Source organism: Sus scrofa, chromosome 3 (assembly GCF_000003025.6).
Source record: "Sus scrofa isolate TJ Tabasco breed Duroc chromosome 3, Sscrofa11.1, whole genome shotgun sequence".
NCBI classification, from domain to species: domain Eukaryota; kingdom Metazoa; phylum Chordata; class Mammalia; order Artiodactyla; family Suidae; genus Sus; species Sus scrofa.
In genome coordinates, this window is record NC_010445.4 from 23,943,986 (window position 1) to 23,971,416 (window position 27,431).

General features: G+C 46.6%; 1 protein-coding gene across 1 annotated transcript in view; it reads right to left on the reverse strand.

Moving 5' to 3' along the window:
• EEF2K (eukaryotic elongation factor 2 kinase) overlaps positions 1-27,431 on the reverse strand; it is a 93,112-nt gene that overhangs the window by 56,866 nt on the left and 8,815 nt on the right. The window contains 2 exon segments of the mRNA XM_003124551.6: positions 12,153-12,331; positions 12,334-12,464. Coding sequence (XP_003124599.4) covers positions 12,153-12,331; positions 12,334-12,388 — 234 coding nt within the window. The 5' untranslated portion in view covers positions 12,389-12,464.

Sequence of the window (27,431 nt, forward strand, 5' to 3'; positions counted from 1 at the left end):
GTGGTTGACGAATCTGACTGGGAACCATGAGATTGCGGGTTCGATCCCTGGCCTTGCTCAGTGGGTTAAGGATTTGGCATTGCCGTGAGCTGTGGTGTAGGTTGCAGACGCGGCTCGGATCCCACCCGTTGCTGTGGCTCTGGTGTAGGCGGTGACTACAGCTCTGATTCGACCCCTAGCCTGGGAACCTCCATATGCTTCGGGAGCAGCCCTAGAAAAGGCAAAAAGAGGAAAAAAAAAAAAAAGAAAAAAAAAGAAAAGCCTCAGTTTATTTAGTCGTGTCTGTATTTATACTGAAACACACCCTAAGACCTTAACAGCAGTTGTATCTGCACATTCATTGTTTTCTGCAAGGAGCATGGATCACTTTTCTAAGCAATAAAACAAATATTTGCCAAAGAAACAAAGCTAAAAATCCTCAAGAACTCTGTTGAAAACAGTAGCCACAGCTGATCTCCTCTGACCAATGGGATTCGGAGCCTGGGCTAGAGAGGACAGGCTGAGAAGGATGGGAACAAGAACCCGCAAAGCATCGCATTCCCTAGGAAGACATAATGCCCTCGTCTCCTGGAGGCCCTTCCTCAGGGGCATCCTTGCTAAGACAACCTTGCTAGGGAAGGGCTGGCAGGTAGGATAGGTCCCCTTTCCACTGACAAGTACCCAAGGCTCAGAGTGAAGACGTGACTTCCCCTATAGACCTGCTGCAACCATGAAGTGGCAGACCCAGGACTCAAACCCAGCAAATTCACTGCCAAGTATCTACCTAACAGAAAGGAAAACATGTCTATGCAAAGACTTGTGTAGCATTATTCTTTTTTTGTCTTTTTTTTTTTTAAGGGCCGCACCCTATGGAAGTTCCCAGGCTAGGGATTGAATCAGAGCTGTCGCTAACGGCCTATGCCACAGCCACAGCATCGCAGGAGCTGAGCCTCGTCTGTGACCTACACCACAGCTCATGGCAATGCCAGGATCCTTAACCCGCTGAGCGAGGCCAGAGATCGACCCCTCGTCCTCAGGGATACTAGTCGGGTTCATTACCGCTGAGCCACGGCGGGAACCCCTGTGTCGCATTATTCATAACAGCCAAAGGGACAACAACTCAAAAGTGCCTCAACTGATGAATGGGTAAATAAAATTGGTATATTTGATAGGGCTGGAGTAGGCACAGGTAGCTGGAGAAATCCCAATAAAGGATCATCGCGAGGGAAATCTAGGGAATATTGGACATCACTGAAAGTTAATAATTGCTCAAAAAAGCCATCAGAATGAGGCAGCCTTGCTTGACTAGTGGAGGTGCGAGAACTGCCTCAGGTTGTTGGTGGGGTTTGGGATGCGGCCTGCATTCGGATTCAGGAGTTTGAGGACCCTTCTGCTGATTTGAATACACACCTTAGCAGATTCTAAGGAGGAGCTACTACTGGAAGAAAGAGGAAGAGGCTGTCTTTTCCAACCCCTATTCCCCCTGGATCATAAACACTGTAGCCCCCCCGGATCCTGTCGCCTGCCCACCTGCGTCTCCCACAAGCATCCTATCTGAATACATCTTATCTCTGGCCTATCACTTTGTCTCTCGCTGAATTCCTTCTGTGGGGAGGCATGAATATCCTGGACCTCCGTGAGCACAGACACCAGGTGAGTGATTTTAATTTAAGCCCATGGGTTCAAGTCCCAATCTGGCTTTAGGCTGGGCTCCAGTCCCAGCTCGGGGGTTCAAGTCCCAATCTGGGTTCTGGCTGGGTTCAGGCCATTCGTGCGGTCAGGTTCACATTCATCCTGTGAGTAAGAGTTGTCAACAAAAGGGGATGAAGCACATGATTCAACATGGCTGAGCCTTGAAAACATGCTAAGTGAAAAAAGCCAGACAAAAAAGGCCACATGTTGTATAATTCTATTGACAGGAAATGTCCAGAAAAGGCAAATCTATAGAGACTGAAAGTGGATTAGTGGTTATTAGGGACTGCGTGGATGGGGATGCTAGTGGGTGATGGGTGAGACATATAGGCTTTCTTTCAGGGTAATAAAAATGAGCTTAAGTTGATTGTGATGATAAAAACACATAATTTTTTTTTTGGCCGTAGTGTGTAGCAGCTTAATGTGGGATCTCAGTTCCCAGACTAGGGATTAAACCCAGGCCAAACCCTAATCACTAGACCACCAGGGAACTCTCAGAAGATGCATAATTTTATCAATATACTAAAAGCTATTGAGGAGTTCCCAGTGAGGTGTGGTGGGTTAAGAACCTGACTGTGCAGCTTGAGTTGCTGCAGAGGTGCAGATTTGATCCCTGGCCTGGTGCAGTGGGTTAAAGGATCTGGCATTGCTGCAGCTTTGGCATATGCCACATCTGTGGCTTGGATTTGACCCTGGCCCGAGAACTTCCATATGCCACAGGTGCAGTTGAAAAAGGAAAAGCAAAACAAACAAAAATAAATAAAATAAAAAGCTATTAAAATATACTTTTTTTTTCTCTTTGTTTGGCTGCACCTCTCTGTTTGGCTGCACCCGTGGCATATGGAAGTTCCCGGCTCAGGGATGAATCTGAGCCAGAGCTGTGACCTACAATGCAGGATCCCTTTTTTTTTTTTTTTTTTTTTTGCCATCCAGTGGCATTTGGAGTTCTGCGGCCAAGGATCAGATCCAAGCCACAGCTGAGCCATACCTAAGCTGCAGTCCGCAATACCAGATCCTTAACCCGCCACACCAGACCAGGGATTGAACTGTCCCCTCCACAGAGACAAGCGGGATCATTAACCCATTGTGCTAAGCGGGAACTCAATTGTACATTTTAAACGGGCAAGTTGTATAGCAGTGAACCGCATTTCAATAAAGCCGCTAAAAAACACAAAATAAAATTAAAGAAGGGAGGAGTTCCCGTCGTGGCGCAGTGGTTAACGAATCCGACTAGGAACCATGAGGTTGCGGGTTTGGTCCCTGCCCTTGCTCAGTGGGTTGACGATCCGGCGTTGCCATGAGCTGTGGTGTAGGTTGCAGACGCGGCTCGGATCCCGCATTGCTGTGGCTCTGGCGTAAGCTGGTAGCTACAGCTCCGATTGGACCCCTAGCCTGGGAACCTCCATATGCCGCAGGAGCGGCCCAAGAAATAGCAAAAAGAAAAAAAAAATTAAAGAAGGGAGACCTGGGAGTTCCTGTTGCGACACAGAGGAAAGGAATCTGACTAGTATCCATGAGGAGGCGGGTTCAATTCCTGTTGCAGGTGTGGCTCAGATCCCACATTGCTGTGTGGTTGCGGTGTAGGCTGGCAGCTGTGGCTCAGATGCGACCTCTAGACTGGGAACTTTCATATACTGTGAAAGCAGCCCTAAAAAGCAAAAATAAATAAATAAATAAATAACAAATAAATACTGGTCATTAATAAAAAGAATATACATTAAAAAAAAGGGAGATCCCTGTTAATGAGTATCCAGCGTATTTCCATAAACGATGCTATGCTTCGATAAGATCAGTCCCTTCAGCCAGCTCAACTCTCTCCAGCTTCCTCCTGTTTTCCAGACACCAAGTCACTTGGCAGCTTCCCCTAGTGCCAGAAGCAATCTTTTTCCTTCATTCTGCCCAGCAGGCCCTTATTTTGCTGGAAGTCCAAAGCTTTTTGAGACCCAGGACAACGAAGTTTCTCTTTCCGATTCTGCATTCCCAGAGCAGGGGGCAGAGTGCCAAAGTGACATCACCTCTGGGCACGCAAAGACCTTCCTGTGGTCAGCGGGCAGGGGCTTCTGAAGCCCAAAGCTGCCGGGTGGAGGGTCTCCCAGAGCTGGGTGGCCAGGGATGTTTCTCTTCCAGTGAGTCATCAGACGCTGGCTTCTCTGCCTCATTCTGGGGTGCTCGCTGTCCTCTGACCAAGCTGTTAGAGCCACCCTGGGGTGTTGAAAGTAAGAGCTGAAGCACTACATAGAGCCTGCCAAGATGGGTGTGGGAAGCAGGCGTGCCCATGCATCACAGGGGCACCAATGCCAGTGCAATCTCTTTGAAGGGCAATGGGCAACGCCCAGCCAAGTTTTAAACCGACAAACGTTTGCTCCAGCCAAAACCTCTGGAGATTTACCCAGCAGGCGTTCCACGACACATGCAGAGATGCTTACAGAAGCCCTGTTTGTGGTAGCAAAAAACTGGAAATGATCTTTTTTTTTTTTTTTTGTCTTTTTAGGGTCACACCCATGGCATATGGAGGTTCCCAGGCTAGGGGTCCAGTCGGAGCTACAGCTGTCAGCCTACGCCAGAGCCACAGCAATGCAGGATCCGAGCCGTGTTTGCGATCTACATGACAGCTCATGGCAGCGCCGGATCCTTAACCCACTGAGCGAGGCCAGGGATCAAACCTGCATCCTCACGGATGCTAGTCAGATTCATTTCCACTGAGCCACGACGGGAACTCCAGGTTTCAATAATTCAACGCATCTGACTCCCCACCTTCTTCTTCTCCCACTCCTGAAACGATCTTTATACCCACCTATGAGGAAGTGGCTAAAAATTTGATCGTGCTTCCCTAGAATGCCATGACAGCCAGCCATTAGAAAAACAAAACAGTAAAATGAGAAAGACAACATTCTGCCCTCACCAAGAGCGTTAAGCGATTGCGCTCTCCTACTCCCAAGTTTACGGTCTGTCAAAACACCTGTCTTCATAGGATTGCTGTGCAGATTTAAGGAGCTGCTTTGAGTAAAACATGCAGAGCGGGCCTGCCTAACCCCCAGCTATGTAAGTTGCAGCTGATGTCAGCGTGCATATGCCAGTAAGGGCAGATGGCCACAGGAGTTCCAAACAGGTGTGTGGCGAACTCACATTTCTGCAAAAAAGAAGAGCAAGAGAGACATACATAGGTATGCTTCTATTCATAAGAAACATTTCTGGAAGGACATCCCCCAGGGAGACAGGGATCAAAGGTGGAAGGCTTCCTTTTCACTGTTTACCATTTGTACAGGTTGAATTCTTTGTACCATGTACGGGTGGCATTTGCATATTATAAAATACATGTATTTTAATGTCTGGTTGGATGTATGTATAGATTTATCACAGCACTGTCTGCACTAGAAAGAGGAAAGCAGGAGTTCCCATCATGGCGCAGAGGAAACAAATCTGACTAGGAACCATGAGGTTGTGGGTTCGATCCCTGGCCTCACTCAGGGGTTAAGGATCTGGCGTTGCCGTGATCTGTGGTGTAGGTCGAATATGCAGCTGGGATCCTGCGTTGCTGTGGCTGTGGCGTAGGCCGGCAGCTGTAGCTCCAACTGGATCCCTAGCCTCGGGAACCTCCACATGCCATGGGTGCGCCCCTAAAAGGCAAAAAAAAAAAAAAAAAAAAAAGAGAGAGAGAGAGAGAGAAAGAAAGAAAAGCAAACAATTCAAGTATCCCTCAAGAAAAGGGCAGGCTAAATAAATCCACGAACATCATGTGATAGAATACAATTTAATTCACTGACATAAAAACAAGTGATCTTTATATGTGCTGTGATGATCCCTAAGATATTTTCAGACCAAGAAAATAATCCTTCTAAATTAAATGTCCTACTTTATTAAAAAATTGAAAATATAGGAACTAGGAACCATGAGGTTGCGGGTTCGGTCCCTGCCCTTGCTCAGTGGGTTGACGATCTGGCGTTGCCGTGAGCTGTGGTGTAGGTTGCAGACGCGGCTCGGATCCCACGTTGCTGTGGCTCTGGCGTAGGCCGGCAGCTACAGCTCTGACTCGACCCCTAGCCTGGGAACCTCCATGTGCCGAGGGAGCGGCCCAAGAAATAGCAAAAAGACAAAAAAAAAAAAAAATTGAAAATATATACATGCTGCATATGCTTATACTAGAAAGCGTAGAAATGAAAGAGAAGTAGAAAAGGAGTGATCTCTTTCCAGGATAAACTCTGTTGCCATGTTGATGCACTTCCTCCGGGCTTTTGGTGTGTGTGGGGGGGGGGGAGGGGGGATGGGTGTGTGTTTTCAGAGCTATAATCCTCCTCTATATTCTGCTCTTTAAACTTAACTCCAGAGTGGAAGCACTTTCCCACATTATGATAAACTCGATAAACATCTTTTGCTTGGCTGCCTGATATTCTCTCCAGAGGGCGACCCCTTGAACGATTCTGCCACCATCCCCCTGGGAACTCAGGCCAGATGCCCTGGCCGTGTAACAAACTCAGCAGTTCACAATACCCGCCTGGTACCTGGCAGGGTGGTGCCGCCTTGGAGGAATGCCAGGTGGCTATTGTGGTTAATCAAGCCAGGTTGCCATGACGACAGTAAACAAGAAAACACATTTGGCTTGTTGCGTGCCAGGGAGAGGGGGTTTGGGAAACTGAGCTGGGTCCCCCTCTGGAGTCACCCCCGGCAACAGGAACCCCACAGGGCCTGCCTTCCATCACCTAGGTCAGTGGACAATCAAGAGCTTCATCTTGTCCTATTTCGAAGCCACTCCACCAACTACCGGGAACAGGAAGTGCCATCAGACCCAGCCCCTAGGCTGACTCACAAACAGGACAGTAGAGAATGACGGATACATGGAAAGTTCTGCTACGAGCCCCAGGGAATGCAGAGGAGATAACCAGGGCAGGGCGTCTAGGGAGCCCGAAGGATCATTTTAACAGACCCAGACAGAGGATCATTTTAACAGACCCAGATGTCAGCTGAAAGAGGTTCCAGGCAGAGGCGTGAAAAGTGAAGCCTATTCCAGGAGCCAGGAGAGGTGCAGGGTCCCTGGGGACCATGAGCTCCAGGATTTTGAACTCAGCCTTGCGGAATCAATGAGTCTTTTTTTTTTTTTTTTTTTTTTTTTTGTCTTTTCTAGGGCCTCACCCGTGGTATATGGAGATTCCCAGGCTAGGGGCTGAATCAGAGCTGTAGCTGCCGGACTATGCCACAGCCACAGCCACGCCAGATCCATCACCCACCAAGTGAGGCCAGGGATTGAACCCTCAACCTCATGGTTCCTAGTTGGATTCGTTAACCACTGAGCCATGATGGGAACTCCATCAATGAGTCTTAAGGACCAGCAATTATTGAGGTTTGTTGGGAGAGGGGTGGTTACCTGGCTCTGTTGCTTTATTTTCTTCTTCTAAAAACAGCTTTTTTTTTTTTTTTTTTGGTCTTGTGGAGCCACACCTGCACCATATGTAAATTCCAGGGCCAGGAGTCAAATCAGAGCTGCAGCTGCCAGCCTACACCACAGCCACCCCAGATCCAAGCCACATCTACGATCTATGCCACTGCTTGCAGCAACACCAGATCTTCAACCCATTGAGCGAGGCCAGGGATGGAACCCGCATCCTCATGGATACTAGTCAGGTTCTTAAAAACATCTTTTTTGTGCACACAAGTAATATATACATGTAGGTTTTTTTTGTTTTGTTTTTTTTGGTTTTTTCTTTTTGCCTTTTTCTAGGGCCGCTCCCACAGCATATGGAGGTTCCCAGGCTAGGGGTCTCATTGGAGCTGTTGCTGCTGGCCTACGCCAGAGCCAGAGCAATGCCAGATCCAAGCTGAGTCTGCGACCTACACCACAGCTCACAGCAACACCGGATCCTTAACCCACTGAGCAAGGCCAGGGATCGAACCCACAACCTCATGGTTCCTAGTTGGATTTGTTAACCACTGAGCCATGACAGAAACTCCCCATACATGTAGTTTTAAAAGTTCCAAATTGTTTGGAAATATATACAATGGTAGATCATTCCCCTTAAGGGCATTCATCCCACCCACCCCACCCCCAGAGAATCACCATTAACTGCTAGATGCAAATTCCTTCCTTTTCTCATGAGAAATTTTTATACTGGTTTTAACATTATATACGTGTTTGCTTTGCAAGTGCTAATACACGTGTACCTAAGTTTTCTGATACAAGTGGGATGATACTATATTTCAACTTGCTTTTTTACTTCACAGCATATAAAAATAAAAATAGATAACGGTTTGTTTGGTTTTTTTTTGCCCTGATTATGGACCAGCACTCTCCCAAGAGCTTTTCATGGACTTTGTTTTCTCTCCACAAAAAAGATATGTGTGTATCTTGGCACTGTTTTCAAGTCAAATCACATAGAAACATCTTTGTTTTAATAAATACTGCATTCTGTTAGGACCATGGTCTATAATTAAAGAGGCCCCTCTTGATGGACCATCTGAGCTGTTTCCATCTTTTCTTTATCACAAACAATACTGCAAAGCACATCTTTGAACATATAAACGTGAACACTCACACAAATATTTCTGCACTTATTCCAAACCAAGGTTGCAGCATCTCTCCAAGCTTTTTTTTTTTTTTTGCCTTTTTTTTTTTGTCTTTTTGCCTTTTCTAGGGCCACTCCCGAGGCATATGGAGGTTTCCAGGATAAGGGTCTTATCGGAACTGTAGCCACCAGCCTACACCAGAGCCACAGCAATGCGGGATCCAAGCCGCGTCTGCAACCTACACCACAGCTTACGGCAACGCCAGATCCTGAACCCACTGAGGCAAACCTGCAACCTCATGGTTCCTAGTCGGATTCGTTTACGGGAACTCCTCTCATGCAAGCTTTGCAAAAACATGGCAGGGAACATTGTGTGTTGTCATAATAAATGGGAGGAAATGAGGCATTTAGGGAGCAAGGGTCAGACATCTGAATGTCCTACAATGTAAGGGACAGTCCCACCCAATAAAGAACTGTTCTGGAGTTCCTGCTGTGGCACAGTAGGTTAAGAATCAAACTGTAGGGGCTTGGGGCACTGCAGAGGTGTGGGTTCAATCCCCAGCCAATGCAGTGGGTTAAAGGATCCATTGGGGCCGCAGCTGTGGCTCGGATTCAATCCCTGACCCGGGAACTTCCATATGCCACTGGTGCAGCCATTAAAAAATGTTTTTTGCCTCCCCTGAAACTAATATAATCATCTATGTGAGTTACAACTCTGAGGTATAAATTTGTTTTTACTTTATTTATTTATTTTGTCTTTTGCCTTTTTAGGGCCACACCTGCAGCATATGGAGTTCCCAGGCCAGAGGTCTAATCAGAGCTACAGCTGCCAGCCTACACCACAGCCAAGCAATGTCAGATCCAAGCTGCATCTGTGACCTATACCACAGCTCACGGCAACGCAGGATCCTTAACCCACTGAGCAAGGCCAGGGATCGAATCCGCAACCTCATGGTTCCTAGTCGGGTTCGTTAACCACTGCGCCACGACGGGAACTCCTGATTTATGTTTTTTGTAAATGCTATCTGACCTTTAGTAGGACAGCACCCACAGAGAAGTAAGTTCAGCATTCATCCACCTTCTTACCAATTCCAAATGAAGCACCTACTGTGTGCACGGCACTAGGATGGATGAGTGATGAGCAGGCCTAAGGGTCCTGCCCTCATAAAGCTCACATCCTAAGCCAGACCGACAGACAAACCTCCCTTTGCTGGATCACTCTATCTGTGCTTCCTTTAAAGAATTCACTGTACTGCATATTGTGGTCAGAGACTGTGTCCATCCATCTGAGACCCTCCAGCTCTTGGGCCCACTTAATGTTTGCCAAAAAAACACAAATCCAGCTCCTGGTCCTCTGAACAGACAGCTGTGGGTGGAGCCCTTCTGAGGGGGTCTGCCCCACTAGGAGGCCACCTGGATCCTCCTCGGGAAGCCGCCCCTCTTCTGTGACCGCTGCTTCCTGCCCTGTGCTGGAGGTGACTAGACCAGAGCCAAGGATGTCTGACTCAGTTTGGACCAACCAGACTTTCTCCTCCCACAGTTGGGATGGAGAGGGTCAAACATCAAACTTGTCTTTGCACATGGCTTCATCAGTAATGAGGGGACCCTGCTCCTCCGTGAGCATCCACGGAGGAGCAGAGAAGAATAAAAAATAGGCTAAGATGGAGTTCCCATTGTGGCTCAGCAGTAATGAACCTAACTAGTATCCATGAGTTGCGGGTTCAATCTCCGGCCTCACTCAGTGGGTTAAGGATCCAGCATTGCCGTGAGCTGCAGTGTAGGTGGTAGACGTGGCTCAGATCCAGCACTGCTGTGCCTGCGGCATAGGCTGTCAGCTGCAGCTCCAATTTGACCCCTAGCCTGGGAATTTCCAAATGCTGCAGGTGCAGCCCTAAAAAGACACATACACACACAAAAAGAACAGCTAAGGAACATTTATGGATGAGACAAAGGGTGATCCTGCTGCTTTTATGTGTCTGAATCTGTCCCCCCAAGACCCAGACACTGTTTCTGTCCCTGGGGCCCCAAAAGCACTTCTAGACTGTTAGAATTACTGTCCTTTTTTTTTTTTTTTTTTTTCTTTTTGCCATTTCTTGGGCCGCTCCGCAGCATATGGAGGTTCCCAGGCTAGGGGTCCAATGGAGCTGTAGCAGCCGCCTACACCAGGGCCACAGCAACATAGGATCCAGCCGCATCTGCAACCTACACCACAGCTCACGGCAACGCCGGATCCTGAACCCACTGAGCAAGGGCAGAGATCGAACCCACAACCTCATGGTTCCTAGTCAGATTCGTTAACCACTGCGCCACGACGGGAACTCCTTAATGTCCTTTTTTTTTCCCCTTGAGCTAGCTAGCTGGTTTCTGTTTCACAAGCCCTGACCCCTCCAGCCTCCCTCTGGCACCTCAACCTCCTCACACACGGTGCAGAAGACTGCAGAGATCAGTGTCTCTGAGAACCTTCCTGACTTAATGTGAACTGATGGGAGTGACAGGCAGCTCTCCTGTCTTCCCACGCTGCCCTCCTACGGGCTGAGTGTGAGTTTCAGAAGCTGCCTTAGGAAAGGAAAGCAGGGACAGCCACAACCTGACACTTCAGGGGCCTCCCAGCCTCAAGGGGGTACTCACAGGCCTATTTCTGGAGCTGCCCGTCCCAAGGAGACTTAAGCGAGAACTCTGGCCTGAAAGGAAAAAATACCCAACTGTCCAAGAACTAGAATTATTAATTTTCTAAAAACAGATTCATTCTGCAGCTAGAGAAGAAAGCCTTCAATTTCAAAGTGGTAACAGGCATTTTGCTCATGGTACAAATTGATACTATAAGGATTAAATTAGATAAAGATAACAGTATTGCATTTAAAATTTTTTTCAGGAGTTCCTGTTGCGGCGGCGCAGCAGAAACACATCCGACTAAGAACCATGGGGTTGTGGGTTTGATCCCTGGCCTCCCTCAGTGGGTTAAGGATCTGGCATTGCTGTGAACTGTGGTGTAGGTCGCAGACGAGGCTCGGATCTGGCGTTGCTGTGGCTGTGGCGTAGGCTGGTGGCCACAGCTCCGATTAGACCCCTAGCCTGGGAACCTCCATGTGCTGCGCGGGCGCGGCCCTAAAAAAGACAGAAAATAAATAAATAAAATTTTTTCATAACATGGCAAATCAACTATAAAAAATTTTTAAAAATAAAAAATAATTTTTTTTCATCACTACTTACTATACAAAAGTCTAGGAGGTCCCTGGTGGCCCAGTGGTTCAAGACTGGGCACTGTCACTGCTGTGGCTCAGGTTCCATCCCTGGCCCAGGACCTTCCGCATGTGGCAAGTGTGGCAAAAAAACAAAAAAACAAAAAAAACCAATAATGTTTGCCTTTCTCCCTCTCCTCTATACCAGGTGTGCCATGGAATGAACACAAATCACGAACAAAATAAGTACCCTTGTCCTCAACCCAGAAAAAGGAGTCCTATCCCTAAGCTTTTTTGACACAACTAACATGAAAAACTTCATTTTACATCCTGTCCCTGAACCCACATACACACGTGCAGGGATGAAATAAAAACACTTAACACCAGGTATGTCATGAGAGCCTCCTCATCAGTCAATTTGGTCACCACGTGTCAGTGTGCAAACATGTGTACATGTCTCCAAAATAAGATCTTTGATCATTTTTCCCTCCCTTCCTCCCTCCCGCTCCAATATTTTCTAGACTCTCCTGTTCGCGTCTTAAAAATCGGCCAAGGTTTCTACAAGCCAGTCGTGGGTCCCCAGCAGCTATTTAACAAAACACCACTCCAAAGCGGTGATACGTGTATGAAACCAACAAAATTCTCCCTTAACGAGCCTACCCTCAGATCCAGAATTTACAGCTCTGATCAGAGTTTGGAAACACAAGAAAGATTTCCACCAGCGACGCCAGCACCCACCCTTTATGCCAAGGGAAGGGGGTAAGGGCGGCGGAGGCGGGGAGGGGGGCGGCGCAGGTGGTCCACTCACCTTGAAGTGGAAGGAGCTGGCCGGGGACCCGCTGGAGCCGTAGCGCTCACTTTTTGTTAGGTTGCTGTAGTAGTTATGAACCTTGGAACTGACATTCTGGTGTGTCCCGGGGTCATCGGTGATGGGGCAGATGAAGTAACCCTCTTCCTCGTCACTGTCGGCGTCTGAATCCCCAGCCCGGGAGGTGGGTCGCCACCCACGCCTTCCAGGCGGAAGATGAGGTCTTCGTCTGCCATGTTCCCGGGGTGCCCGTCTTACCCAAGGGCTGGGCGGCACAGCCAGAGTTACTGGGCAAATGCAGCAAGGAGGGTCCTGCAAGAGAAGCAAGAGGATGGGTGCTGGGGCACCCTCAGGGTGAAAACTACACTAACTTTGGGGGAGACATCTGGCAGGCAGCATCTAGGAACATTTTATTTTTTAACTGTTGTATATTTTTTGGCCACACCCATGGCATGCAGAATTTCCTGGGCCAGGAATCAACCTGTGCCATAGCAGTAACCTGAGCCTCTTCCGTGACAACTCGGATCCTTAACCTGCTGAGCCACTCAGGAACTCTTGGGAACACTTTAAATGTGCAAACTCCTCCATTCAGTAATTCCATTTTAAGAACTCAGCGCTTGGGCAGAAGATCTAAACAGACAGTTCTCCAAAGAAGATATACAGATCGCCAAAAAACACGTGACAAGATGTTCAACATCACTCATTATTAGAGATATGCAAATCAAAACCACGATGAGGTACCACCTTATACCAGCCAGAATGGCCATCATCCAAAAGTCTACAAACAATAAGTGCTGGAGAGGGTGTGGAGAAAAAGGAACACTAGTACACTGTTGGTGGGATTGTAAATTGGTGCAACCACTGTGGAAAGCAGTATGGAGATTCCTCAGAAAACTAAAGATAGAACTGCCATTTGATCCAGCAATCCCACTCCTGGGCATCTATCCAGAGAAAATCACGACTCACAAAGACACATGTACTCCGATGTTCATTGCAGCACTATTTACAATAGCCAAGACATGGAAACAACCTAAATGTCCATCGACAGAGGAGTGGATCAAGAAGATGTGGTACATATACACAATGGAATATTACTCAGCCATTAAAAAGAACGAAATACTGGCATTTTTAGCAACATGGATGGACCTAGAAATGATCATGCTGAGTGAAGTCAGCCATACATTGAGACACCAACATCCAATGCTTTCACTGACATGTGGAATCTGAAAAAAGGACAGACTGAACTTCTTTGCATAATAGATACTGACTCACAGACATTGAAAAACTTATGGTCTCCGGAGGAGACAGTTTAGGGGGTAGGGGGATGTGCTTGGGCTATGGGATGGAAATCCTGTGAAATGGATTGTGATGATCATTTTACAACTACAGATGTGATAAGTTCATTTGAGTAATAAAAAAATAATAAATAAAATATACATAAATGACAAAAAAAGGAACTCAGCGCTTGAAGCAGAAAATAAATGCTTCTTAAGCCACAGGCTGATTTTTTTAAGGACATAAATAGATCAAATCATTTCTCTGCTTACACCCTCCAGCAGCTTCTACTTCCTCCCCCCCACCCCCAACTGCTCCTCTGGCTTGGCAGCTCTCCAGCCCCAAGCTTTCTTTCTGTTCTGTGAACACAGGGAGCCAATTCCTATCTCAGGGCCTTTGCATTTGCTGTTCCCTGTGCCTGTAACGACCCGGCCAATCTCCAACAGTGGGTCTTATCATCTGGATGCCAGCTCAAGTTACCTCTTCCAGAGAAACCTTCTCTGACACAACCCAAAGAACCCCTCTCAAATGCACAACCAGTCACTCCTAGGGCATGCCCTGTTTTCTTTTCTTCACAGACATTTTTCCTAACCTGAAATTATCTCATTTACTTTTTTATTGTCTGTAGCCCCAGTGCCTTAAAGAGTGCAGAGTCAGGAGTTCCCGCTGTGGCTCAGCAATAATGAACCCGACTAGTATCCATGAGGTTGCGGTTCAATCTCTGGCCTCACTCAGTGGGTTAAGGATCCAGCATTGCCATGAGCTGCAGTGTAGGTGGTAGACGTGGCTCAGATCCAGCACTGCTGTGCCTGTGCATAGGCTGTCAGCTGCAGCTCCAATTTGACCCCTAGCCTGGGAGTTTCCATTTAAAAAAAAAAGTGCAGAGTGGGCACTGGACACACATCCCCAGAATGGATAAGTGGCCCAAAGAGCCCTGCAGAACAATCAGTACTGGTGAAAAGAGAGACGTGCCCACACTGTCCATCAATGGAGGCTTGCTATATAAACCACAGTTCCTCTACACCATGAAATACTATGTGACTCTTACAAAGAAAAGGAAACTCTAGCTATACAAAGATGTGCAAAGATAGTTGGGAAGAGGGCAGCAAAATTGTAGGATATAAAAATCAGTAGTATTCCTATACCCTAGCAATGAAAAGTCCAAAAATGAAATTAAGAAAACAATTTCATCTATGATAACATCAAAAAAGAATTTAAAAACTTGGTTAATGAAAGAAGTGCATGATCCGTACAGTGAAAAATGAAATATATCAGAAGAAATTAAAGAAGACCTAAATAAGTGAAAAGAGACCCTGTGTTTACAGATCAGAATATTTAACATACAGGGAGTTCCTGTCTTGGCGCAGTGGAAACGAATCCAACCAGGAACCATGAGGTTGAGGGTTCAATCCATGGCACCCATCAGTGGGTTAAGGATCCAGTGTTGCCATGAGCTGTGGTGTAGGTTGCAGACTTGGCTCGGATCTGGCATTGCTGTGACTGTGGCTGTGGCCGGCAGCAACAGCTCTGATTAGAGCCCTAGCCTGGGAACCTCTATATGCCACGGGTGTAGCCCTAAAAAGACAAAAGACAGAAAAAAAAAAAAAGAATATTTAACGTAGTTAAGATGGCAGCACTCCCCTAACATGATCTACAAATTTAACCCAATCACTATCAAAAATCCCATGGCTTCAATGAAGAAATTAACACACTGGTCCTAAAGTTCACATGGAAATACAAGGGTCCCAGAAGAGCCAAAAGAATCCTGCAAAAGTTGCAAGAATCACACTTCCTGAGTTCAAAACTGACTACAAAGCTACAGTAACCATGACAGTTGCTAATGGCACGAGGATACAGAGATCAATGGAAATCTACTGAGAGTCCAGAAATGAAGCCTCACATTTACAGCCAATTGAGTTCTGACGGGGTGCCAACACAATTCAATGGGAAAGAAAAATCTTTTCAGCAAACAGTGCCAGGGCAAGTGAATATACCCATGCAAAAGAATGAAGTTGAACCCCTTCCTTAGAGTGGAATATTACCCAGCCATAAGAAAGAATGAAGTAATACCAATATCCTGTCATAACCTATGATGGAGAAGAATCTGAAAAAGAATATATATACATATATACATAATTGAATCACTTTGCCGTACACCAGAAACTAACACGAATTAGTACACCAACTGTACTTCAATTTAAAAAAAGACTTTAAAAAGGAGCATGGCTTAAATATAACAGCTGTTTTCGCTAACAGCTACCACTCTCAGAAGAAAATTTAAGAGAAACTTTCTGTGATGCTGAGTTAGGCAAAGCCTTAGACAGTACACCAAAAATAGAAGCAACAATAGAATAGCGATATTGGACATCACTGAAATTAAAAATTTTGTGCTTCAAAGGACACCACCAAGAAAGTGGAGAGACAGCTCAGAGAATGGGAGAACACTTTTGCAAATCATTTGTCTGATAAGAGACTCTCTAAAGGATTCATACTACTTAGCAATAAAAAGACAACTCAAATAAAAAATGAGCGGAGGATTTTTCAATTTTTTTAAATTATAGTTGATTTACAATGTTCTGTCAATTTCTGCCGTACAGCAAAGTGACCCAGTCATACGTATGTATACATTCTTGTTCACATATTGCCTTCCATCAGGACCTCACTGCTTTTCCATTCTTTTTTTTTTTTTTTTTTTTTTTTTTTGCCTTTTTGCCATTTCTTGGGCCACTCCCGCGGCAAATGGGAGGTTCCCAGGCTAGGGGTCTAATTGGAGCTGTAGCTGACAGCCTACGCCACAGCCACAGCAACGCGGGATCCAAGCCACATCTGCAACCTACACCACAACTCACGGCAATGCCGGATCTTTAACCCACTGGTCAAGGGCAGGGATCGAACCCGCAACCTCACGGTTCCTAGTGGGATTTGTTAACCACTGCGCCACGACGGGAACTCCCTCCATTCTAAATGTAAGAGTTAGCCCCCAACTCCCCATCCACCCCACTTCCTCCCTCTCCCCCTTGATATGCACACGGGCCGGATAAGCACATGAAAAGATGCTCAACATCATTAGCCATTGGGGGAATATAAATCAAAGCCACGCCACTAGGATGGATATAATTTTAAAAATGGAAAGTGACAAGTGTTGGTGAGAATGGGGAGAAACTCTCATACGCTTTTGGCGGGAACGTACAAATGGTGCCATCACTTTGGAAAACAGCCTCAACACGTTCACCTGAAATGATCATATGATCCCACAACTATACTCCTAGGTATAGACCCAAGAGAAATGAAAACATGTCCAGGACCAAAACTACTCACATATGTTCATAGGAGTCGTATTCATAATAGCCAAAGAGGAAACAACTCAAATACCCATTAACTGATGAATACACAAGCAAAATATGGTGTATCCATCAGAGAAATGCGACTCAGCCATAAAAAGGAACGCAGATGCTAAGGGCCAGAAGTCACCAGGGACCATATGGAATGATTCTATTTACATAAACTATCCAGAGAGGATAAATCTATGAGAAAGTACATGAGTGGTTGCCTAGGGTAGAATTGAAGGAAATGGGGACCAATGGCTAAAAGCTTTCTTTTGAATTGATGAAACTGTTCTAAAACGTTGCATGACTCTCTGAATATATTAAAAACCACTGCATCGTCCACTTTAAATAGGTGGATTGGCCCATTTGTGAATTAAAAAAAAAAAAGAAAGAAAGACAACAAAAGCTTACATTTAAAAAGCAAGAGTTCCCTGATGGCTCAGCGAGTTGGGGATCCAGTGTTATCACTGCTGTGACACAGGGTTGATCCCTGGCCAGGAAACTTCCACATACCGTGGGCATGGCCAAAAAATAAATTTAAAAAAATTTTTTGTTTGTTATTTTAGGGCCGCACCTGTGGCACATGGAGGTTCCCAGGCTAGGAGTCGAAGCAGAGCTGTAGCTGCCCGCCTACACCACAGCCACAGAAACGGCAGATCCGAGCCGCATCTGTGACCCACACCACAGCACATGGCAATGCCGGATCCTTAATCCCCTGAGAGGGCTCAGGGATCGAATCTGCGTCCTCATGGATACTTGTCAGATTCATTTCTGCTGGGCCACGATGGGGACTCCCCCAAATTTTTTTTAAATGAATAAAAATGTGGAGTTTTCTCTATGGTGAAATGGGATCGGCAGAATCTCTGTAGCACCAGGACCCCAGATTTGGACCCCGGCCTAGAACAGTGGATTAAAGAATCCGGCATTGCCACAGCTGCAGCATAGGTTGCAACTGTGGCACTGATCTGATCCCTGGCCTGGGAACTCCATATGCTGCCAGGTGGCCAAAAAAGAAAAAAAAGAGAGAGAGAATAAAAATAAAAATAAAAATAGGAGTTCCCATCGTGGCGCAGCAGAAACGAATCCGACTAGGAACGGTGAGGTTGCAGGTTCGATCCCTGGCCTCACTCAGTGGGTTAAGGATCCAGCATTGCTGTGAACTGTGGTATAGGTTGAAGATGGGGCTTGGATCCCGTGTTGCTGTGGCTCTGGTGTAGGCTGGCGGCTACAGCTCTGATTAGACCCCTAGCCTGGGAACCTCCCTCCATATGCCATGGGTGTGGCCCTAAAAAAAAAGGATAAAAGACAAAAAAATAAATAAATAAAAATAAAAAGCAGGTTGCAGGAGTCCAGGGACATTATGCTGATCCTATTTGTGTTAAAAGAAAAAGTACATTTGCAGATGCATTTAAACTTCCTTGAAGGGCCCAGAAGAGAGCTACCAGCCCTAGGATGGGCAGTGGGAATGGGAGCTGAGGGCGGAGGGAAGTTTTTAACATTTTGCACCCTCCTAAACTGTTTTAACTTTTTATAACGCTGGGTTGCTTCAATATAAAATAATAAATAGACTTTGAAAAACTTCTGGTTTCCAAATGAGACAGGTTGGGGGGTGGGGGATGTGCTGGGGGTTTGGGATGGAAATGCTGTATAATTGGGTTGTGATGATCATTGTACAACTATAAATGTAATAAAATTCATCAAGTAATAAAAAAAGAAAAGAAAAAAATAAAATAATAAATCGGTGACAAAAATTTAGATTAGGTCAGTAATTCTAATTATTTTTAGCAGCCCTTACCTTTATTTTTATTTTTTTGGCTTTTTAAGCCAGCACTCATGACATATGGAGGTTCCCAGGCTAGGGGTCAAATCAGAGCTGCAGCTGCCAGACTACACCACAGCCACAGCCACAGCCAGAGCCAGAGCCACAGCAATGCCAGATCCGAGCCATGTCTGTGACCTACACCACACCTCACAGCAATGCTGGATCCTTAACCCACTGAGCCAGGCCAGGGATTGAACCTGTGTCCTCATGGATGCTAGTCAGATTCGTTTCCACTGAGCCACAAGGGGAACACCCTAGACCTGAGACTTTAGCTTTTAGACAATCATCACAGCAGGAAATATATCCTAACCTGGTATACTCCTATAAAGAGTAAGTTAAAATTTCAAGAAACTGTACTTAGCATTACTTGGTATAAGACATGCTGCTATTTTCCTTCTTCCTTTTTTTTTTTTGGTCTTTTCTAGGGCCACTCCCATGGCACATGGAGATTCCCAGGCTAGGGGTCCAGTCGGAGCTGTAGCCGCCGGCCTACGCCAGAGCCACAGCAACACAGGATCCAAGCTGTGTCTGCACCCTACACCACAGCTCACGGCAACACCGGATCCTTAACCCACCGAGCGAGGCCCGGGATCGAACCCTCAACTTCATGGTTCCTAGTCGGATTCATTAACCACTGAGCCACAACAGGAACTCCCATGCTGCTATTTTCGATTGCTTGTTTTTCTTTCCTTTTATTCTTTATCCTTCATGCACTACCCACTGAGATTTCTCATCTCAGTCTGAAAATCACTGCTCTGGTTTTGTTTTTGCTGAGTTTGTTTCTGACCTTCCTGGCAAGACAGTCACTGCCTGCATCTGATGTCTGAGCCACCTGATCCTGCTTGTTACCAAAATCTTCCCCGGCCCTATCCCCACTTCTCCCCTCTCTGGGCAGCTCCCAGCCCCAACGCCTACTCTGCCCTGGTCAGCCCTTGGCCAGAATCCCTGCTGACCAAGAGATGTGGTTGCCTGGAGCTGCCAGCAGGCCAATCAGGTCACTGGCCTCTGGGGACTGGGCTGGTGCCAGGGGAGGGGCCAGGACCTCGGCAGGAGTTATGGACCACCAGGAAGTGTAGCCCAGCAGTTAAGAACCCGGACTCAGGAGCCAGGGGGCCAAGGGTGAAAATTCCAGCTGTGCTGCTAGTGACCTTGACTAAATTAATTCATCTCACCAGCGCAGTCGAGTGAGCAAGGGGCCTGAGGTTCCACAACTCGTTCACAGGGGAATTATGACCAGAACCCCAGCCCTTGGCCATGTCCCACCACAGACCTGACATTTTCCTTGGCCTCCGGGAAATAAAAAAAGCTGCAGACAAGCAGCAGCTGTGACCCTGGCTGGCACAGTGCCTTGTACTCGGCAGGCACTTGATCATGTATTCCAGAACTGAGTAAGCAGGCTCTGTCTTATGGCTTTTCAGCTGTCATAAATTTGTACTTAACGCAGCTGTGGCAATGCCTGCTAACTGACCTCCAACAGCTGTTCTCTCTCTCTCTCTCTTTTTTTTTTTTCTTTAGGGTCCCATCGGAAGCATATGGAAGTTCCCAGGCTAGGGGCTGAACTGGAGCCGCAGCTGCCAGCCTATGTCAAAGCCGCAGAAACTCAGATCTGAAGAGTATCTGCGACCTACACCACAACTCATGGCAATGCCAGATTCTTAACCCACTGAGCAAGACCAGGGATCGAACTCTTGGCTTCATGAATACTAGTCGGGCTCATTGCCGCTGAGCCATAACGGGAACTCCTGTTGTCTCTTCTGAATAAGAGAACCACTGCTTTTTAGCTAAGCTTGGAGCCACTCAGAATAAAGTCTACACTTCACAGATTCCTTTGCAATTAGGTGTGACAATGTGACCAAATCCTGGCCAAGTGGATATGAGCAGAAACGCTGTATGTCACTTGAGGAAGGGTTTTGAAAGGGAGGGAGCATACCTGGGCATATACCCAGACAAAAAAATGATTCAAAGGGATATATGCGCCCCTATGTTCACAGCACCACTATTTGCAACAGCCAGGACTTGGAAACAACTTGGTCCATTGACAGATGAATGGATTAAGAAGAGACGGTACATATATACAATGGAACACTACTCGGCTACAAAAAAATGAAATAATGCTGTTTGCAGCAACATGGATGCAACTAAGATTAGCATATTAAGTGAAGGAAGTCAGCAAGAGAAAGACAAATACCACATAATATCACTTATGTGGAATCTAAAACGTGGCACAAATGCACCTATCTACAAAACAGAAATAAACTCACAAACATAGATAACAGACTTGTGGTTGCCAAGGGGAAGGGGGAGTAAGTGGGATGCACTGGGAGTTGGGGGTCAGCAGATGCAAACTATTACATTTATTTTATTTTATTTATTTATTTATTTTTTTGTCTTTTTAGCTATTTCTTGGGCCGCTCCCGCGGCATATGGAGTTCCCAGGCTAGGGGTTGAATCCGAGATGCAGCCACTGGCCTACGCCAGAGCCACAGCAATGCGGGATCCAAGCTGCGTCTGCAACCTACACCACAGCTCACGGCAACACCGGATCCTTAACCCACTGAGCAAGGCCAGGGATCAAACCTGCAACCTCATGGTTCCTAGTCGGATTTGTTAACCACTGCGCCACGACGGGAACTCCCGCAAACTATTACGTTTAGAATGGATAGACAACAAGGTCCTTCTGTACAGCAACAGGGAACTATATCCAATCTCTTGGGATAAACCATAATGGAAAGGAATATATAAAAAAAGAATGCATATATTGCATAACTAAGCCACTTTGCTATACAGCAGAAATTGACACAACATTGCAAATCAACTAAACTTTGATTTAAAATAATAATAAACTAAAAATTTATAAATAAATAAAGGGAGTTAGTGTACCTTTCTGCTCTCTCGCCTTCCTGCTAGCTGGAATGCAGGTGTGATTGCTGGAGCTCAAGCAGCTAAATTTATCCATGAGGAAGATGCCAGGTGCTGGAGCAGCATAAATCTTACATCATGGGGCAGCATAACTGTCCTAGACTCATAATCTTCAGACTTTGCAATCTAAACTTACTGTAATTTTCTTTTTTTCCTTCTGCTTGCTAAATCTGTCTAGTCCAATAGCCACTTTCTCGCCCATATTATAAAAAGTCACATCACATCTCTTAGGACAAGTTGCTGCCTGGGCAGGGTCAGCCTGGGACAACTGTGGTCTCAGTCCAGAGTCCTAACTTGGTAGCTGCTTCCACATCTGCCTACGAAGACCAGCCCCTTCCCTTAGGTAAGGAGCCCTCATTGCTTCATAACTCAGTCCCACAAAGCCTGTTCCAACACCAGCCACATCATCCAGCCTCCTAGAATTCCCCACCTAATCTGGGCTTTGCTCAGCCCACAAAGGAGCCTGCTCCTGTGAGCAGAGAGCCTGAGGCCGGGATCAGAACTTCAGTTCCCAAGACATCAGGATTCTCTAGTGAGTTTTCCTCTGCCCTCACTCAGGCATCCACAACTTCCCCTTCCAGTTCCTGACATATCCTGGGAAAATATTTCTTTGGAGAGGCAGCTCAGGGGAGTTCTGAGTCAAGCAGACCCCAGTTCCAGCCCCAGCTCTACCACTTACGAGCAGTGTGACTTACTTCTTGGCCTCAGGCTCCTTGCTGTCATCTGGGAAGCAGAGTTATACTCCGTTAACTTGAAAATGTTAGGACAGAGCAAGCGCTAAGACTGCAGTTATCCTCATCATTTTATTACCATCAATAAAGGGCTGGGTCCTGGGTCCCAGCCAGGCTGGTGACCTGGAAGCCTGGTAAGCAGCCAAGCCAAGCTTCTTCAGGGGTCCTCAGGGAACAGGCTATCTTAGGCTCTGGTCACTGAACCACTGCTCTCACTGGGTCTTGCTATAAAGGGTTTCTCTGGCAGCAGCCCCTGGGGGAGGAAATGATGTTTGCAAATGCTTAGGTCAAGACCTGCAGGCCAAGTCACAGGGACCCCTGGTCCTCCTTGGGGCGCCCCTTACCCCCAGAAGCTGCCTTCCTGCTGTAGAAATAAGCTGGAATCTCCCAGCCTCCACGCCTCAGAGCTAGCACCCCAGAGTCAGTATAGGTTGCACTCAGCCGCTGGTGCACAAATACCAATGTACCAAGATCTGCCCAATGTACCCAAATCTCCCACCCTTCCACTGCAAGCACAGTGGGCAGGATGACTTACCGGCCATTAGTCATGGGCTAAATATAGGATATTATCTGCTTCTGTTTGGAAACCAGCCTCTGCCTCGCTCTCAGGTCATGTGGCTGGGGTTGGGGTTGGGGTTCTCCCCAGGCAATGGGGGCAAGGGAGGGCATGTCACGTGACCCTGTTGCATCAGTCACAGCATTTGGCCACCTGGCCATGGTGACTGGCTCAGAGACGGGCACATGACTCGAGTGGAACCACTGTTGCCCAATCCCAGGTAAGCCTGGGGCTTTCACTTGAACAACCGGAAGAGAGGATCAATTCTTTCCTGCAGGATGTGACTCTGAAGCAGGGGCTGAGGCCACCAGAGAACAAAGCTGGTGGTTGGTCAAGAGCAGAACCAGAGATGACGAGAAAAACGAACGGTGATAACATCATTTCAGACCCCGAATCCAAACATGCCTAAAGCCAAACTACCTGCCTAGACTTCTGAATTTTATGACACAATAAACCCTTGCCTTTTGAGGGGATCGGGGGCTGTCTTGGTTAACTTACACATAGGTTTGTTTGGCGCCTGCAATATGAAACATCCAAAATCCAGCCAGGGCAGTTCCTATCATGGCACAGAGGAAGCAAATCTGACTAGGAACCATGAGGGTGTGGGTTCAATCCCTGGTCTTGCTCAGTGGGTTAAGGATCTGGTGTTGCCATAAGCTGTGGTGAGGTCGCAGACGCAGCTCAGATTTGATGTTGCTGTGGCTGTGGCGGGCAGCTGTAGCTCTGATTGGACCCCTAGCCTGGAAACCTCCATATGCCTCGGGTGCAGCCCTAAAAAGCAAAAAACAAACCAACAAACACACACAAACAAACAAAAAATCCCAAATCCAGCTAGGACTTAGGGCCACTGTTTATTATTTCTATATAATTAAAAAAGCACTTTTATTGAAGTTCAGGATTGAAAAATGACACCACTTTCTTATAAGGGCCACTGTGTACGACCATACAGGTTGGGTACTGCTCAACTCTAGTGAAAACCTTTGCAATAGTACGTGGACAGCCCAGCTTCCCACCTCCAGGGGCCACCACTCCAATTATCTAGATATTACTCGTGGTAGATATCGCCATATCTCTAAGTAATAAGCTTGCTCTGCCTTTCTTTTTTTTTTTTTTTTTTTTTTTGCTGCGCCCTTGGCATTTGTAAATTCCCAGGCCAGGGATGGAACTCGAGCCATAGCAATGACCTGAGCCACTGCAGTGACAGTCTGATCCTTAACATGCTGCACCACAAGAGAATTCCTCTCTTTTATTTATTTTTTATTTATTTTTTGTCTTTTCAGGGCCGCACTCTCGGCATATGGAGGTTCCCAGGCTAGGAGCTGAATCGGAGCTATACCTGCTGGCCTACACCGCAACCATAGCAACGCTGGATCCGAGCCACATCTGCAACCTACACCACGGCTCACGGCAACTCTGGGTCCTTAACTCCCTGAGTGAGGCCAGGGATCAACCCCATGTGCTCGTGGATCCTAGTTGGGTTCGTTAATCGCTGAGCTCCGATGCGAACTCCCCTCTCTGCGGTTTCTTAATTTATCTACTTTGGTTCTTATCTGTTGATTTCCTGGTGTGATAAATGAGACTGTAGCATCACTTCCCCTCAGCACGTCCCTTCCCCACTTCTCCACGCCAGATGGTAGGTCTTCTGGTTTCTTTAGATACCATGCCAAGAACTCTCTTTCATCATTTTTATTATTATTATGGAAGTTCAGCTGATTTACACTATTGTGTTAGTTTCAGGTGTAGAGCAAAGCAATTCAGTTACATGTACATATATACATACACATGCATATGTATATTCTTTTTCAGATTCTTTTCCATTATAGGTTTATTACAAGATATTGAACATAGCTCCCTGTGCTATACAGTAGGTCCTTGTTATTTATCTATTTTATATATAGTAGTGTGTACCTGTTAAACCTATATTCCTTTTTTTTTTTTTTTTTTTGTCTTTTCTAGGGCCACACCCACGGCATAGGGAGGTTCCCAAGCTAGGGGTGTAATTGGAGCTGTAGCCGCTGGTCTACGCCACAAGCCACAGCAACCCGAGATCTGGGCCATGTCTGTGACCTACACTACAACTCATGGCAACACTGGATCCTTCACCCACGGAGCGAGGCCAGGGATCGAACCCTCAACCTCATGGTTCCTAGTCGGATTCGTTAACCACTGAGCCATGACGGGAACTCCTAAACCTATATTCCTAATTTATCCCTCCCCATCCGTTGCCCTCTGTAACCCTAAGTTCTATGTCCGTCTGTTTCTATTATGTAAATAAGTTCATTTGTATCATTTTTTCCCACACATAGGTGATTTCATATAATATTTATCTTTGTCTAACTTACTTCACTTAATACAATAATCTCTAGGTTCATCCACGTAGTCTCCCTCTTATTCCACCAACCAGAAGGAGCTACAGATTTGGCATAAATGCATCTCACCTGAGAGAGAAGAAGAGCTGTGGCTTTTGTGCTGCAAATGAGTGATAAGAAAGCAGAAAAGACCTTTGTTCCTATTGATTGCAAAAATGTGCAATTCTTACTGAACTAGGATTGACAAATAACACACATGGACAGCTTCCTGTTTCCCAGGCACCACGCTAAGCCCTCAGTGTGGACTCTCTCACCTGGCAATGATAGGAGCTGCTGGGCAGAGAAGTGACTGCCCACCTCTGAAGGGGCTACCCTGGGGGGCAAAACTTAGCAAAGCCAGGCTTCCCTGGGCTGCACCTGGCTTGTTCCAAGGATCTCTTGAGCTCTAGCTTGAGTCTTCAGTTTCCTTCCAACAAGAAACAAAAACCTGTCTTTTTTTTTTTTTTTTTTTTTTAGGGCCAGAGTTGCAGCACATGGAAATTCCCAGGCTAGGGGTGGAATTGGAGCTGCAGCTGCTGGCCTACAGCACAGCCATAGCAACGCCAGATCTGAGCCATGTCTGTGACTTACACCACAGCTCAGCACCAGATCCTTAACCCACTGAGCGAGGCCAGGGATCGAACCCGCATCCTCGTGGATACTAGTCGGATTCCTTTCCACTGTGCCACAACAGGTACCCCCAAAAACCTATCTCAAAGAGATATCTGCACACCCATTTATTCTCAATAGCCAAGGTATGAAATAACCTAAGTGTCTGGCAGATGAAATGATAAAGAAAATGTGGTGTATGTATACAATGGAATATTATTTAATATTTGTTTTGGCGGGGGCCCGCACCCGCGGCATATGGAGGTCCTCAGGCTAGGCGTCGAATCGGAGCTGTAGCCACCAGCCTACACCACAGCCACAGCAACACAGGATCCTTAACCCACTGAGCGAGGCCAGGGATCAAACCTGCAACCTCATGGTTCCTAGTTGGATTTGTTAACCACTGAGCCACGACGGGAATGCCTCAATCTTTAAAAAGAAGGAACTCTTATCATCTGCAATAACATGGATGAACCTGGGAGACATTATGTTAAGTGAAATAAGCCAGACACAGAAGAATACTATATGATCTCACATGTGGGATCTAAAAAAGTCAAACTTTTGAAGGAAACCGAGTTCCCACTGTGGCAAAACAAGATCAGCGGTGTCTTGGGAGGGCTGGGGTGCAAGTTCGATATGCAGCTCAGCGCAGTGGGTTAAGGCTCCAGTGTTTCCGCAGCTGCGGCTTACGGGGAAACTGAAGCTCAGATCTGATCCCTGGCTGGGGACCTCACATGCCGTGGGATGGCCAAAAAAGAAAACAAACCAATGAAGAAATAAAAATAAAAAAGGCAAACTCACAGAAGAGGAGAGTAGAAGAGTGGTTGCCAGGGGTTGGGGGTGTAGGGGGGGGAAATGGGGCGATAACTGTCAGAGGGTACCAAATTTCAGTTAAGTCAGATGACCAGGTCCTGGAGATCGAATGTGAGGGGATGGATGTGATAAGCCGGTTGATACATTTCACAAAGGATACGCAGAGCAATTCCTCACACTGTCTACCTTAAATAGACGCAATTTTTACTTAATGATAATAAAGCAGGTGAAAAAGCACATGGGCAGATGTGCACCATCACTCATCATCAGAGCGATGCAAATCAAAACCACAATGAGATACCACCTCCTAACTGTCAGGATGGCTATCGTCAAAAAGTCTACAAACAACAAATGTTGGCAAGGATGGGGAGAAAAGGGAACCCCTGTACACTACTGGTGGGAATGGAAATTGGCGCTGCCACTATGGAAAACAGTGGGGAGGTTCCTTAAGAAGCTAAAAATAGAGCTATCATACGACCCGGTAATTCCACTCCTGGGTATTTATCGAAAGAAAATGAAAACATTAATTCAAAAAGACACATGTGGAGTTCCCATCGTGGCACAGTGGAAACGAATCCGACTAGGAACCATTAGGTTGTGGGTTTGATCCCTGGCCTCACTCAGTGGGTTAAGGATCCGGCGTTGCCGTGAGCTGTGGTGTAGGTCGCAGACGCGGCTCGGATCCCGCGTGTCTGTGACTGTGGTGTAGGCCGGTGGCTACAGCTCTGATTAGACACCTAGCCTGGGAACCTCCATATGCAGAGGGTGCGGCCCTAAAAAGACAAAAAAAAAAAAAAAAAAAAGACGTGCACCTCATGTTCAAAGCTCACAGCAGCACTATTTATAATACCCAAGATATGGAAGCATCCTGTGTCCATCA